Genomic DNA, 13,084 nt, shown 5'->3' on the forward strand with positions numbered 1-13,084 from the left:
CTCAAAAAAATCCTTTGGCAAGCTAGAGAGTGGCTGTGACTGAATAATCATTCAGGATGAGGTATGTAGAGTATGTATATGAGCTTGTAAAATGTGAAACCACTTAATCAGATGAAAATACAAATCCTCATAAACTGTGCAAGGACATGAAATTGACTAAGGGTTGTCTACATGGTGGGGTAATGCGCTCTGTGAGGGTGTGATTTCTAAAGCACCTCTTAAAATGATGTGCATTAATTAAGTGCTTTAGAAATCACACCCTCAAAGTGCACATTACCCCTCCTTGTAGAGAAGTCCCACCTGAGTAACAGATTGGCCAGTGCCTGTGTCCCTGGCATGAGGAGTGGCAGAGGCAGTAGCAGTTGTTGTGGGTTAGATTAAATCTTGTTGTTATGGGTCAGGCATGGGCACCGATTTACATTCAGAATAAATGTAAAGAAACCATTGTAACTAGGTGGCTGAAACAATAGTATGATTCGAAAATATGGATGAGGGAGTTTTAAGTACAGGGGCTGGAGCTTTGACAGGTGGTGAAACTGGTTTTGGTCGGTGTGCATGAGAATCACACTGCCTGAACAAGCTGGCTGAAAGAGTTCAGTGCTCTGAGTGAGAAAGCTGTCTCCTGTTTTTGTGAGTCGATCTCTCCAGACCAGCTGTCCCTGTCTGCCATCCTTCACAGCTCAGCTCTTAGGGGAAGTGGTGCTTCAAGAGGCTGCAGAATCTGCACCACAGCTCTGCCCTGGAGCTCAGACTCTTCTCCCTCCTGTTCCTCTCAGCAGCTCTCTAATTATGATTTGGCTCCCTACAGATTAAACAAAGCCATAATGACGTTAATCAGTCTGGGTTCAATAAAGACTTGTGTGTGTATAGGATGAGATTGTTGTGTGGAAAGTTTCACTTGCAATTACAGTGTAACAAAGGGCTATGTAGGAACTTCATGACTGTCACTATCCTGTACATACCTCATGGGCACTTGCAACTCCTTGGTGGCTCCCCGAAGCAGAGTTTTTTAGGAGGAATTTGACATAATGGGATGATGTTGGGAACAGATAAGTTAGACTGAATACAAGGAAAAACTTCTAGGTTATGAGATCCGTTAGGCTGTGGAATAAACTCGCAAGGGAAGTAGTGGAGCCCACTGTCATTTCTAAGGCTACATCTACACTATGGCTGGGATTGACGCTCTGAGATCGATCCACCAGCGGTCGTTTAGCAGGTCTAGTGAAGACCTGCCAAATTGACAGCAGATCGCTCTCCAGTCGACCCCTGTACTCTACCTCCGACGAGCAGGGCTGGCTCCAGGCCCCAGCGCGCTAAGCGCGTGCTTGGGGCGGCATGCTGCGGGGGGCGCTCTGCCAGTTGCCGGGAGGGCGGCAGGTGGCTCTGGTGGACCTCCCACAGGTGTGCCTGCGGAGGGTCCGCTGGTCCCGTGGCTCCAGTGGAGCATCCACAGGCACGCCTGCGGGAGGTCCACCGGAGCCGCGGGACCGGCGAGCGGCAGAGTGCCCCCCATGGCGTGCCGCCATGCTTGGGGCAGCGAAATGGCTAGAGCCAGCCCTGTCGACGAGAAAGAGTTTCTCCTGTCTACCCCCCTGCAGTGTAAGGTACATCAATTCCAGCTACTTTATTCATGTAGCTGGAGTTGCGTAGCATAGGTTGACTTACCGCGGTGGCGTAGACATAGCCTAAGTGACATAGACAGGAAATTCTAAAGCCTAGTCTACACTAGGGGGCGAGGTCGATGTAAGATACGCAACTTCAGCTACGGGAATAGCGTAGCTGAAGTCAACACATCTTATTTCGACTTACCTCCCGTCCTCACGGCACGAGATCGACGGCCGCAGCTCCCCCTGTCGACTCTGCTACTGCCACTCGCCCTGGTGGAGTTCCGGAGTCGACGAGATCACATTTGGGGATCGATATATCGCGTCTAGATGAGACGCAATATATCGATTCCTGATAAATCGATCGCTACCTGCCAATCCGGCGAGTAGTGTAGACATACCCTAAGGTACATTCCTGCATTGGAAGGGAAGTGGACTGGATGACACTCTATCCTTGGTATAACTCAGTCACCTTCCATTGAGGATGAATTTAGTCCAAAAATCTTTTCCATTTCAGACTTCTATCATGTTGTAAACCCAAATGCTGGATCATTCACAACATTTGCATGTAAACGGAGACAAATCAGGAAAGAATAACACTTCCTACCATTAGTTCAGGAGGAAAGATAAACTCCTGGGTTGGGTCTACAGGCTGGAATTCTTCAGGATTGCAGAGACCAGAATGCATCTGAAAGGAAACAAAGTTTCATTTGAATATTTACTTGAAGAAGGAAGAAGCCGGAATGTGTGTGTCAAGAGTATGTTGCACTTTTCTGGAAAGAGCAGAGACTCTTTGGTTACATGTCATTTAGTTTTAACTGCTACAGGTATCAATACATTGAATAATTTAAGCACATTCTTTAGTTAATTTCCTAAAAATAAGTCTATTATCATAAATAGACAATGAAACAAAACTATTTACAAATTGACCCAATGCCAGAAAGGCTTCTCCCAGCCATCAGCTCCTAAACCGACCTTTGGCACCTGCCCCATTCTCTGAAAAGGGCATTCTCAAGTCAACAACTAGCCCTTGTAGCATGCCCTGGAGGCCATCAGAGCCAAGTATGAGGGTATGGCTACATTAGAAATTTCAAAGCGCTGCCGCGGCAGCGCTGTGGAAGCGCTGCCACGGCAGCGCTTTGAAGTGTGAGTGTAGTCAGAACCGCAGTGCTGGGAGAGAGCTCTCCCAGCGCTGCTTGTAAACCACATCCCTTATGGGTGTAGCGTGCAGCGCTGGGAGCCGTGCTCCCAGCGCTGCCGCCTTGATTACACTGACACTTTACAGCGCTGCATCTTGCAGCGCTCAGGGGGGGTGTTTTTTCACACCCCTGAGCGCGAAAGTTGCAGTGCTATAAAGTGCCAATGTAGACTCACAGGAAAAATGCAGACGCAGCAGAATTAATATAATCTCCCAATCTATGTCTGTCAAATAGATTGATGGGTAAATCCAAAATGACAATAAACAAAACAGCAATCCTTTGGGTGAGACAAGATTTATTGAACATCTTGTGTTTTTAGAGAAGAAAAAATTGTAATTCCTGGAAAAAGTTCCATTGCAACATTCACCTTAAATCTACGAGTCTGTATCCATCTCAGTCATAGGCCAAAAGCAGGTACTGCTGCACTGGCTCTGAAATTTGGTCTTGTGGAAGATCTGGATTTCCTAGAGCGGTTACATGTTCAGGGTAGGCCAACACAGCCAGATTTGGCTTTCTACAAACATAAACTACTTAGGATGTTGCAGTGGTTTGGGTACTAGTTTGGGATGAGGGTTCAATTCCTTACTCTACCACAGACTCCCTGTGTGACTTTGCCAAGTCACTTAGCCTGTCTGTGACTCGGTTCCCTATCAGCAAAAATGGGAATATTAGCACTTCTTGCCCATAGGTGCACTGTGAGGCTAAATAAACTAGAATTTTGATGCACTTTGAGCTCTGCTGTTGAAAAAAGCTAGGTGTCATCATTACTTGCACAGCAGGGTTATGTTCCTCACGGGCAGCATGGCTCAATATCATGACCTTTGCATTCACAACACAGTACTCACAATGCAGTGTTCCTGTTGGAATCTGTAAGGCTGGGTTGGGTTTGACAGGTCTGAATAGAGCTGGGTTGGGCAGGTTCAGCATTCCCCCCTCATTATTTGCATCACTCTCTTATTTGGTTCACACCAAACAGGTTCTTAATTTCCTGAGGTAATTTTTCTCCTCCGAATGGAGCCACTTGGTGCTTGTGCCAAGTTCAGCAGGGCTGAATTAGAAGAGGACACCATAAAAATCAGCTCTATTTTACTCACTTTGGGTTATCCCTTCTCTGAAAAGCACTGTGCTTTGGAGCGACAACCCTCTGGAGAATATGATCCTGTGAACTTTTGGGAAGGAGCTTACAATGGGGTGAAGCTCCGGATGCACTGCATCCCCAGCACTGGTTGCTTTTCTCTGCGTCTCAAGACATTAGTCTTGAATTAAAGTCTCATTAAAACCACATAATGATGGCAATTCCAGTATCTTCAATGGTAGAAGAGAATGAATGGGTCCTGATTATAAGCTGCAACCAGTCCCCTGGCACTCCCAGGTTCAACCCTGATTGCCACTGTCCAGATCTTAAAGGTGCTGTAACAATGCACAGAACCACCACAGCCTTGAATTTACTCAGTGTAAAACCTAAAGGTTCCCCTTTTCTTCTGCTGCATCACTGAGGATAAGATCGTTACCCTTTCCGTAACTGGTGTTCTTCGAGATGTGTTGCTCATGTCCATACTGGGTGTGTGCACACGCACTGGTGCTGTAAGCTTTTCCCTTAGCAGTATCCGTGTTGAGTGGCTCTGTCGCCCTCTGGAGCGGCACCCGCATGGTGCGGTATAAGGGGCGCCGCTGGCTCCCCTCATCCGCAGTTCCTTCTTGCTGGAAACTCTGACAGTGGGGAAGGAGGGTCGGTTGTGGAATGGACACGAGCAACACATCTCGAAGAACACCAGTTATGGAAAAGGTAACTGTCTTTTCTTCTTTGAGTGTTTGCTCATGTCCATTCCATATTAGGTGACACCCAAGCAGTACCCCTGGAGGCAGGTAAGAGTTCATGGACATGTAGATTGCAATACAGCTCTGCTGAACCCAGCTCCGTCTCTGGCCTGCTCGGTGATGGCATAATACACAATGAACGTGTGGACAGAGGACCATGTTGTGGCTCTACAGATGTTCTGAATAGGGATGTGTGCCAGGAAGGCCACCCAGGATGCCTGAGCTTTAGTTGACTGGGCTCTGACAATCAGTGGCAATGGGACCCATGCCAGATCATAACAGGTCCACATACAAGAGGTGGTCCAGTTGGAAATCCTCTGTGAGGACAGCAGAAGGCCCTTCATCCTATCAGCTGTGGTGATGAAAAGCTGAGTTGATTACAGAAAGACTTGGTATGCTCTAGGTAAAAAGCCAAGGCCCTTCGGATGTTCAGTGCATGAAGATGCCTCTTTCCACTGGTCTTATGCAGTTTGGGACAGAACACCGGGAGGAAGATGACCTGGTTCATATGGAAGTGTAAATGTCTGCTGTTGGGGTTTGCCCCTCTCTGGGGCGGCTGGGAGCCAGGCCACCTCACTACATGGGGCAACAACCGACAGCTCAGGGCTCAGATCCTCCGGCAGGGGCTGAGTAACCAGTTCAGTACTTTAAGCCCAGGCCCTAGGTCAGGGCGGGGCTACAAACAACAGTTCAGGGGCTCAGACCCTCAGGCAGGGGCTGAGCAAACAGTTCAGTACTTTAAGCCCAGGTCCTAGGTCAGGGTGGGGCAACAAACAACAGTTCAGTAAGGTAAGCCCAGGCTCCTGGGCCTGAGCATCGGGGTGAGGGGCAGACTGCCACCCGTGAGCAGGGTGGCAGGGGGGACGCAGACCTGCCCACTCCTCTGCATCCCAGCCCGGGGCCCTAACAGCAGCAGGCAGCCTGCTGCTGTGTCAGTGGGGATCCTGGCCGCAATACACTGACATTGGCTCTGGGTGAGCTGCAGCCAGACTCGGGTCAGCTGCCCCCGGGCCACTTCCAACCTCCCCCTCTACCGGTACCTCTGTCTCAGCAGCGTCCCACACCATAAGCTCCTCAGGATACTGAGCCAGGCATAAACTGGGTAGCTCCTCAGGGTCCCTCTGTACAGGCCGGCCTAGGGGCTCTTCCAGCGCCTGGTCGGCGTCCAGGCTCCACAGGTAAGGCCAGTCCTCAGGTCGGTCACAGGCAGCAGGAGTCTCCCCAGCGGGAGCTAAGGCACCAGCATCTGGCCTCTCCGGCGGCCAGCCAGCTTCTGAGTCCTGGGGCTCAGCTTTTATACTTCCTGCCCTGCGCCTTGACCTCTGGGGGGTGGGCACACGCTCCTATGGTTCTGCCTACTTTGGCATCTGTAAGGGCTCGTCCCTCTCTGGGGCGGCTGGGAGCCAGGCCGCCTCACTACACGCCCCCCCATTCAAGTCTGGCTCCTGTTCAGCAGGGCCAGACCCTTCCATGCCTCCTAAGCGGGACAGAAAGTCTGCATTAGCGTGGTCCTTCCCGGCCCTGTGGTGAACTGTAAAGGCATAGGGCTGTAACGCCAGGTACCACCGCTGTAGTCTCATATTATGGTCTTTCATTCAGGCCAGTCATTGTTATGCAGCATGATTGGTGACCAACGTGAATGGGACTGCGAGGAGATAATACAGCAATGCATCACAAGCCCACTTTACTGTGAGGGCCTCCTTTTCCACGACCGCATAGTTCTGCTCCCGGGGGAACAGCTTCCGGCTGATATAGACGACCGGATGCTCTTCCCTGTCGACCTCTTGGGAGAGGACAGCCCCGAGTCCTGCCTCCGAGGCATCTGTCTGGAGGATGAACGCCCGGTCAAAATCAGGGCTATATAGGACCGGTTCATGGCAGGGGCTTGCCTTGAGTGTCTGGAATGCATTATCTCACTCTTGGGTCCATACTACTTGCCGTGGGCTGTCCTTGGTCAACAGTCCAGTCAAGGGGGCTGCAATCGCCGCAAATTGGGGGATGAACCGCCGATAATAGCCGGCTAGTCCCAGGAACTGACGTACCTGGCATTTTGTAGCCGGCGGTGGGCAGATTGCAATGGCCTGAACTTTTCCCACGAGGGGTTTTACTTGTCCATTCCCTATGGTATACCCCAGGTAGGTCGTTTCTTGCCAGCCAATGTGGCACTTCTTTGGGTTGGCGGTTAATCCGGCTGCCCACAGGGACCTCAGGACTGCTGCTACCCGCTCTAGGTGGTTCTCCCATTGGCTACTATAAATAACAACATGGCGGCAGCGTAGTCCCAATGGGGCTGGAGGAGGCAGTCCATCAGCCCCTGAAACGTGGCCGGGGCCCCATGGAGGCCGAAGGGCATCTGCGTAAACTGATACAGACCCAGAGGGGTGGCAAAAGAGGTCTTTTCCCTGGAGGCCGACTCGAGGGGGATCTGCCAATATCCCTTGCTCAGATCAAGGGTGGTAACGTAGTGGGCCTCTCCCAACCAGCTGAGCAACTCATCTACCTGGGGCATCGCGTCGAACTTTGAGATGGTATTGATGCGTCTGAAATCGATGCAGAATCATTGGGTGCCATCGGGCTTCGGTACCAGCACTACCGGGCTGCGCCATTCGCTTTGTGATGGTTCGATGACTCCCAAGTCCAGCATGGCCTGTACTTCCTCTTCGACACCCTGTCACATGTGATATGGCAAGGGCCTGGCTGCGCCCCGGATCACCGCCCCAGGCTCTGTCTGAATGGTGTGCTGGACGAGGGTGGTGTATCCCGGTTGGGTTGTGAAGGTGCGGGGGAATGCTTGTAGGAAACACCGGGTCTGTTTGAGTTGTTCCTCAGTCAGTGTCTCTCCAAGCTGGGGCCCTCCGGGGTCCTCTGAACGTGTTACCTGGTGACCCAGCTCGGGTTCTGGCAGGTATGGATTAATTAAGAGTGCCTCTCGCTCCCGCCAAGGTTTGAGAAGTTTCTCATGATAGCGTTGCCTTTTCTTGCACCGGTCGGGCTGGTGGATCTCATACGTGACAGGCCCAATCTTTCAGACCACCTCATAAGGTCCTTGCCACCGGGCCAGAATTTTTGATTCGCTTGAGGGGAGGAGGAGTAAAACCCGATCTCCGGGTTGCAAGTCACGAGTCCGTGCATCCCGGTTGTAGGTCTGGGCCTGAGCTTCTTGGGTGGCCTTCAAATTCTCACATGCCAGGGCCCCAGGCTGCGTAAGGCGCTCCTGGAGCTGGAGTACATATTTTAAGAGGCCCTGGGCGGGTGAAGGGGTTTGCTCCCATGACTCCCTCATTAGGTCCAATAGGCCCCGTGGGCGACGACCATACAGTAATTCAAAAGGGGAAAATTTTGTAGATGCCTGAGGAACCTCCCAAACTGCCAGGAGCAGAGGTGGAAGTAACTGGTCCCATCAGAGGAGATCTTCTTGGGGGAACTTGCGTAACATGTCCTTAAGGGTCCAATTAAATCGTTCAACCAACCCATCGGTCTGGGGATGGTAGACTGACGTACGCAGCTGCATGATCCCCAGGAGCTTACACACCTGCTGCAACAGCTGAGAAGTAAAGATGGTGCCCTAGTCCGTGAGAATCTCCCAAGGCAGGCCTACGCGGGCGAAGATCTTCACAAGCTCACCTGCGATGCTGTAGGCCATGATGTTTCGGAGGGGTATTGCCTCGGGGAACCGGGTAGCATAATCCACCATGACCAGTATATACTGAAACCCGGCAATGTCTTTTGGGGAGAGGCCCCACCAGGTCCATGGCCACACGTTTCAAGGGAGTTTCGATCAAGGGCATGGGGACCAGGGGCGCCTTGGGGGTCTGTGCAGGAGCAGCCAACTGACAGTGGGGGCAAGACTTACAGTAGTTTCTCACCTCCTGGTTTATGCCCGGTCAGAAGAACCGCATGAAGATCCAGGACAGAGTCTTCTCGTGGCCCAGGTGTCTGGCTGCCGGGATGTCATGGGCTAGTTTCATGACGGCTCGCCGATGGCATTGGGGCACAAGGAGTTGGGTCTGGGACTCCCCTGTGTGGGGGTCTCTCTCCACCCGATAAAGGCGCTCCTGCCACAGTTCAAAGTGTGGCCACTGGGCCGCCCGGTGTGGATCAATGACAGTGTCATCGACAGTGGCCAACTGCTCGTATGCCCGCTTGAGCGTGGGATCGGTCCTTTGATCATGGCAAAAGACTGTGTGAAGCGAGGGCTCCCCAACAGCTTCCGGGGGAAAGTCCTCTAATTCTCGCGTTGGTTCGGTAGGGTTGGGTGCTTCTCCTTCCCCGGTCTTGAGGGGGTTCTCCTTCCAAGACTGGTGTGACCCTCGGGCGTTCCCCAGTATGGCAGCGGAGGACTTCTGGGAACTCTGGTCAGTCCCACCCCAGAATAACTGGATATTCAAGGCATGGGGTGAGATCCACCACCATCTGTCGGGTAACCCCATCCACTGTTAGCTGGGCTCGAGTACTGGGGTAGGGCAGTATGTCACTGCAGCCGGATCACCCCCGGGACGGCATCGGCCTGGGGGCCTAAGTTTTGGCGGATCAGCATCTGGCCGCAGCCTGAATCAATGAGGGCCACCGTTGGGTAACCCTCAATGACCACTGGCACGGTGATCTCGGCGGCTTGTGGACATCGGGCAAGGGCTTCCCCTGAGCAGACCTGGCCAAAATTGCACTCCATCGCTGTGCAGTCTCGTTGTAAATGGCCATACTCCCTGCAGGAAAAACAGGGCCCAAGGTCCACCTGTCCCGGCCGTGGACGTGTTCCTGCAGCTCCTCGGGGAGGGCTCCAGTTGGTTCCTCGAGCTCCTGGAGAAGGTGCTGGACTTGTCACCCTGGGGCCTCCGCTGGACGAGTTCGGGGCCCCAGGAGGAAACTCGCAGGTCAATCCAGGCGGGTGCTCCCCTCCTTTCAGGGTTAGGGCACCCCAACTTGGGTGGGGCTGCTCAAATAGCCGGGCCCACCGATGCCTAAGCTGCCAGAAAGTCCTCCATCAGGGTGATGGCGGCAGCTATCATCGCAGGCCGATGGTGGAGGACCCAGGCCCTTCCTTGCGGCGGGAGGATGTGGGTGAATTGTTTCAGCATGAGTTGTTCGGTGAGCTCCTCCGGAGTTCGTCTCTCAGGCTACAGCCACCGCTTGCACGCCTCCTTTAGCTCCTGAGCCACCATCCAGGGCTGGGCCCCTGTGGGGTAGGCCAGGCTCCGAAACTGCTGCTGGAAGGTTTCCGGACTCACGTCCAGGGCATCTAAAATGGCCGCCTTTACTTGATTGTAGTCCCGTGCTGCATCCGTGGATAGGCCCTGGTAGACCGTCTGAGTGGTCCCAGTCAGGCACGGGGCCAGGAGGGTAGCCCACTGGTCTGGGGCCCAACCAGCGACGACTGCCACCCGTTCAAACGTGACGAGAAAGGCTTCGGGGTCGTCGTTGTGGCTCATCTTCGTTAGCTGGATATGCGGGGCGTTGCCGGGGGGTCCCGGTGACCCCACTGGCTGGGGCTCGGCGAGACGTGGCAGCAATGTCACCAACTGCTGCAGGCTTTGTTGCTGGTGGTCCTGGTTCTGGCGTTCCAGTTCCAGGATCAGCTGCTGCTGTTACGTCCCAAGCTGCTGGACCAGTTGCTGCTGCTGTTGGAGCTGGACAGCGGCCTGCTGCTGCTGCTGCTGAGGCTGGGCCGCCTGCTACTGCTGTTGGTTCTCTGCCAAGAATTTAATGAGCTTGTCCAGGTCCATGGCTACCTCAGACAAGTCTCCTCAGATCCCTCCTCACAGGGATCAGGGTTCGGGATGCAGGTGTCCCCACTTCTGGTACCATGTGTAAACATCCGCTGTTGGGGTTCGCCCCTCTCTGGAGGTGCTGGGAACCAGGCTGCCTCACTATATGGGGCAACAACCGACAGCTCAGGGCTCAGATCCTCCGGCAGGGGCTGAGCAACCAGTTCAGTACTTTAAGCCCAGGCCCTAGGTCAGGGCGGGGCTACAAACAACGGTTCAGGGGCTCAGACCCTCAGGCAGGGGCTGAACAAACAGTTCAGTACTTTAAGCCCAGGTCGTAGGTCAGGGCGGGGCAACAAACAACAGTTCAGTAAGGTAAGCCCAGGCTCCTGGGCCTGAGCATCGGGGCGAGGGGCAGACTGTCACCCGTGAGCAGGGTGGCAGGGGGGACGCAGGCCCGCCCACTCCTCTACATCCCAGCCCGGGGCCATAACAGCGGAAGGCAGCCTGCTGCTGTGTCAGTGGGGATCCTGGCTGCAACACACTGACATTGGCTCTGGGTGAGCTGCAGCCAGACTCGGGTCGGCTGCCCCCGGGCCACTTCCAACCTCCCCCTCTACCGGTACCTCTGTCTCGGCGGCGTCTTCCCCAGCGTCCCACACCATGGGCTCACCAGGATACTGAGCCCAGGGTAAACTGAGCAGCTCCTCAGGGTCCCTCTGTACAGGCCGGCCTAGGGGCTCTTCCAGCGTCTGGTCGGCGTCCAGACTCCACAGGTACAGCCAGTCCTCAGGTCGGTCACAGGCATTAGGAGTCTCCCCAGTGGGAGCTAAGGCACCAGCATCTGGCGGCCAGCCAGCTTCTGAGCCCTGGGGCTAGGTTTTTATACTTCCTGCCCTGCGCCTTGACCTCTGGGGGGTGGGCATATGCTCCTGTGGCTCCGCCCACTTTGGCATCTGTAAGGGCTCGTCCCTCTCTGGGGTGGCTGGGAGCCAGGCCGCTTCACTACAGGAAGGTAGATACCACCTACGGCAGGAAGGCTGGGTGGGGCCTCAGCTGAAAATTGTCTTTGTAGAAGACTGTGTATAGTGGTTCTGAAGTCAAGGCTTTAACCTCAGAGACTCACTTCGCTGATGTCACCACCACCAAGAAAGTGACCTTCCGTGACAGGTGGAAAGGGAGCAGGAGCTCAGTGGCTCAAAGGGTAGGCCCATGAGCCTAGAGATGACCAAGTTGAAATCCCATTGCGGGACAGAAGTCTGTACCTGCAGGAAGAGTCTGTCGAGGCCTCTCAAGAATCTGATCGTTATGTCATGAGAAAACACCGTCGGCCCTGGATTGATGGGTGAAAAATGGAGATGGCCGCGAGATGCACTCTAATGGAAGAGTGTGCCAGGCCCTGGTTCCTCAGATGAAGCAGGTAGTTATGGAAGAGCTCGAGAGGGAGATGCCACCCGTGGACGCTCAGTGGGAAAATCTTGTCCACTTGGCCAGGTAAGTCAGTCTGGTTGAAGACTTTCCACTCTCCAGGAGGACCTGTTGGACATCGTCCAAGAAGGTCCGCTCCTTCGGTTCAGCCACGCAGCATCCATGCTGAGAAGTGTAGGGATGTGAGGTTGCAGTGCAGGAGCTGACCGTGGTCCTGTGACAGCAGGTCCAGTCGGATGGGCAGGGGCCAGGGAGGGGCCGTTGCCAAGTCCATCAGCATGCTGAACCAGTGCTGGCGGGGCCACACCGGGGTGATCATGAGAACCTGTGCCATGTCTCTCTTGATCTCTGCTAGGACTCTGCTGATGAGAGGAACTGGAGGGAATGCTCCCTGACCACAACAGGAGAAAAGCATCAGAGAGAGAGTTCTTGCCAAGACCTTGCCAAGAACGAAACCGGTGGTATTTCCTGTTTTGCCTGGTGGCGAACAGGTCCACTTGGGGAGTTCCCCACCTCTGGAAGATCATGCAGGCTACCTCTGGGTGGAGTGGTGAGAGAAGTCCCTGCTGAGATGATCCGCTAGCATGTTCTTGACGCCAGGGAGGTGACAAGCTTCCAGATGGATTTCGTGGCTGATGCAGAAGTCCCAGAGATGGAGTGCCTCTTGACAGAGAGTCGACGAATGTGCTGCCCCTTGCCTGTGGATGTAGAACATCGAGGCTGTGTTGTCCAACAGCTGAAGTAAGAAGACTCTACATGTCAAGTGGACTGCTCTGAGCTTTTTGACATTTATGTGTAAGGTCATCTCCTCCAGGGACCAGATACCTTGGGTTTGGAGGTCGCCAAGATACGCACTCCAGCCAAGATCCAAGGCACCTGATACCAACTTGATGGAGCGAGGGGGGTGTCAAATGAAACCCCTACTAGGACTGTCCTGTGATCAGTCCACCATCACAGCGAGGTAAGTATTGTCAGGGGGATGGTAACGATCTTCTCCAGGTGATCCCTGGACTGGGAATAGACCATCCACAGCTATTGCTGCAGGGGTCACATCCAGAGCAAGACATGGTGGACAATGTACGTGCACGCTGCCATGTGCTTCCAACGCAGTAGGCGTGTCTGGGAAATGACACATCTGTTTTCCACTTTTGGGTTCTGAAACGCCGACGGGCATGATCTGGGGTTATCCCCATTCTGTATCTGGCCTTGGTTTGAAACAGTTTATAATCATTCACTTTGTCCTTTGGCATTTCAGCCGCCACCTCTGCTAAGGGTTCACTGAGGTGTGACCTGAGCTCTACCATGTACTGGTCTTCAGAGATGCTGTACCCAA

At 53.7% G+C, this 13,084-nt stretch overlaps 1 protein-coding gene across 1 annotated transcript in view; it reads right to left on the bottom strand.

Moving 5' to 3' along the window:
* The window catches only part of LOC116836083 (aldehyde oxidase 2-like), a 127,133-nt gene that overhangs the window by 97,004 nt on the left and 17,045 nt on the right, over positions 1–13,084 (bottom strand). The window contains 1 exon segment of the mRNA XM_075070025.1: positions 2,212–2,292. Within this exon segment, the coding sequence (XP_074926126.1) occupies positions 2,212–2,292 (81 nt within the window).

The sequence above is a fragment of the Chelonoidis abingdonii genome, chromosome 10 (genome assembly GCF_003597395.2).
Source record: "Chelonoidis abingdonii isolate Lonesome George chromosome 10, CheloAbing_2.0, whole genome shotgun sequence".
In the NCBI taxonomy this organism is placed as follows: Eukaryota; Metazoa; Chordata; order Testudines; family Testudinidae; genus Chelonoidis; species Chelonoidis abingdonii.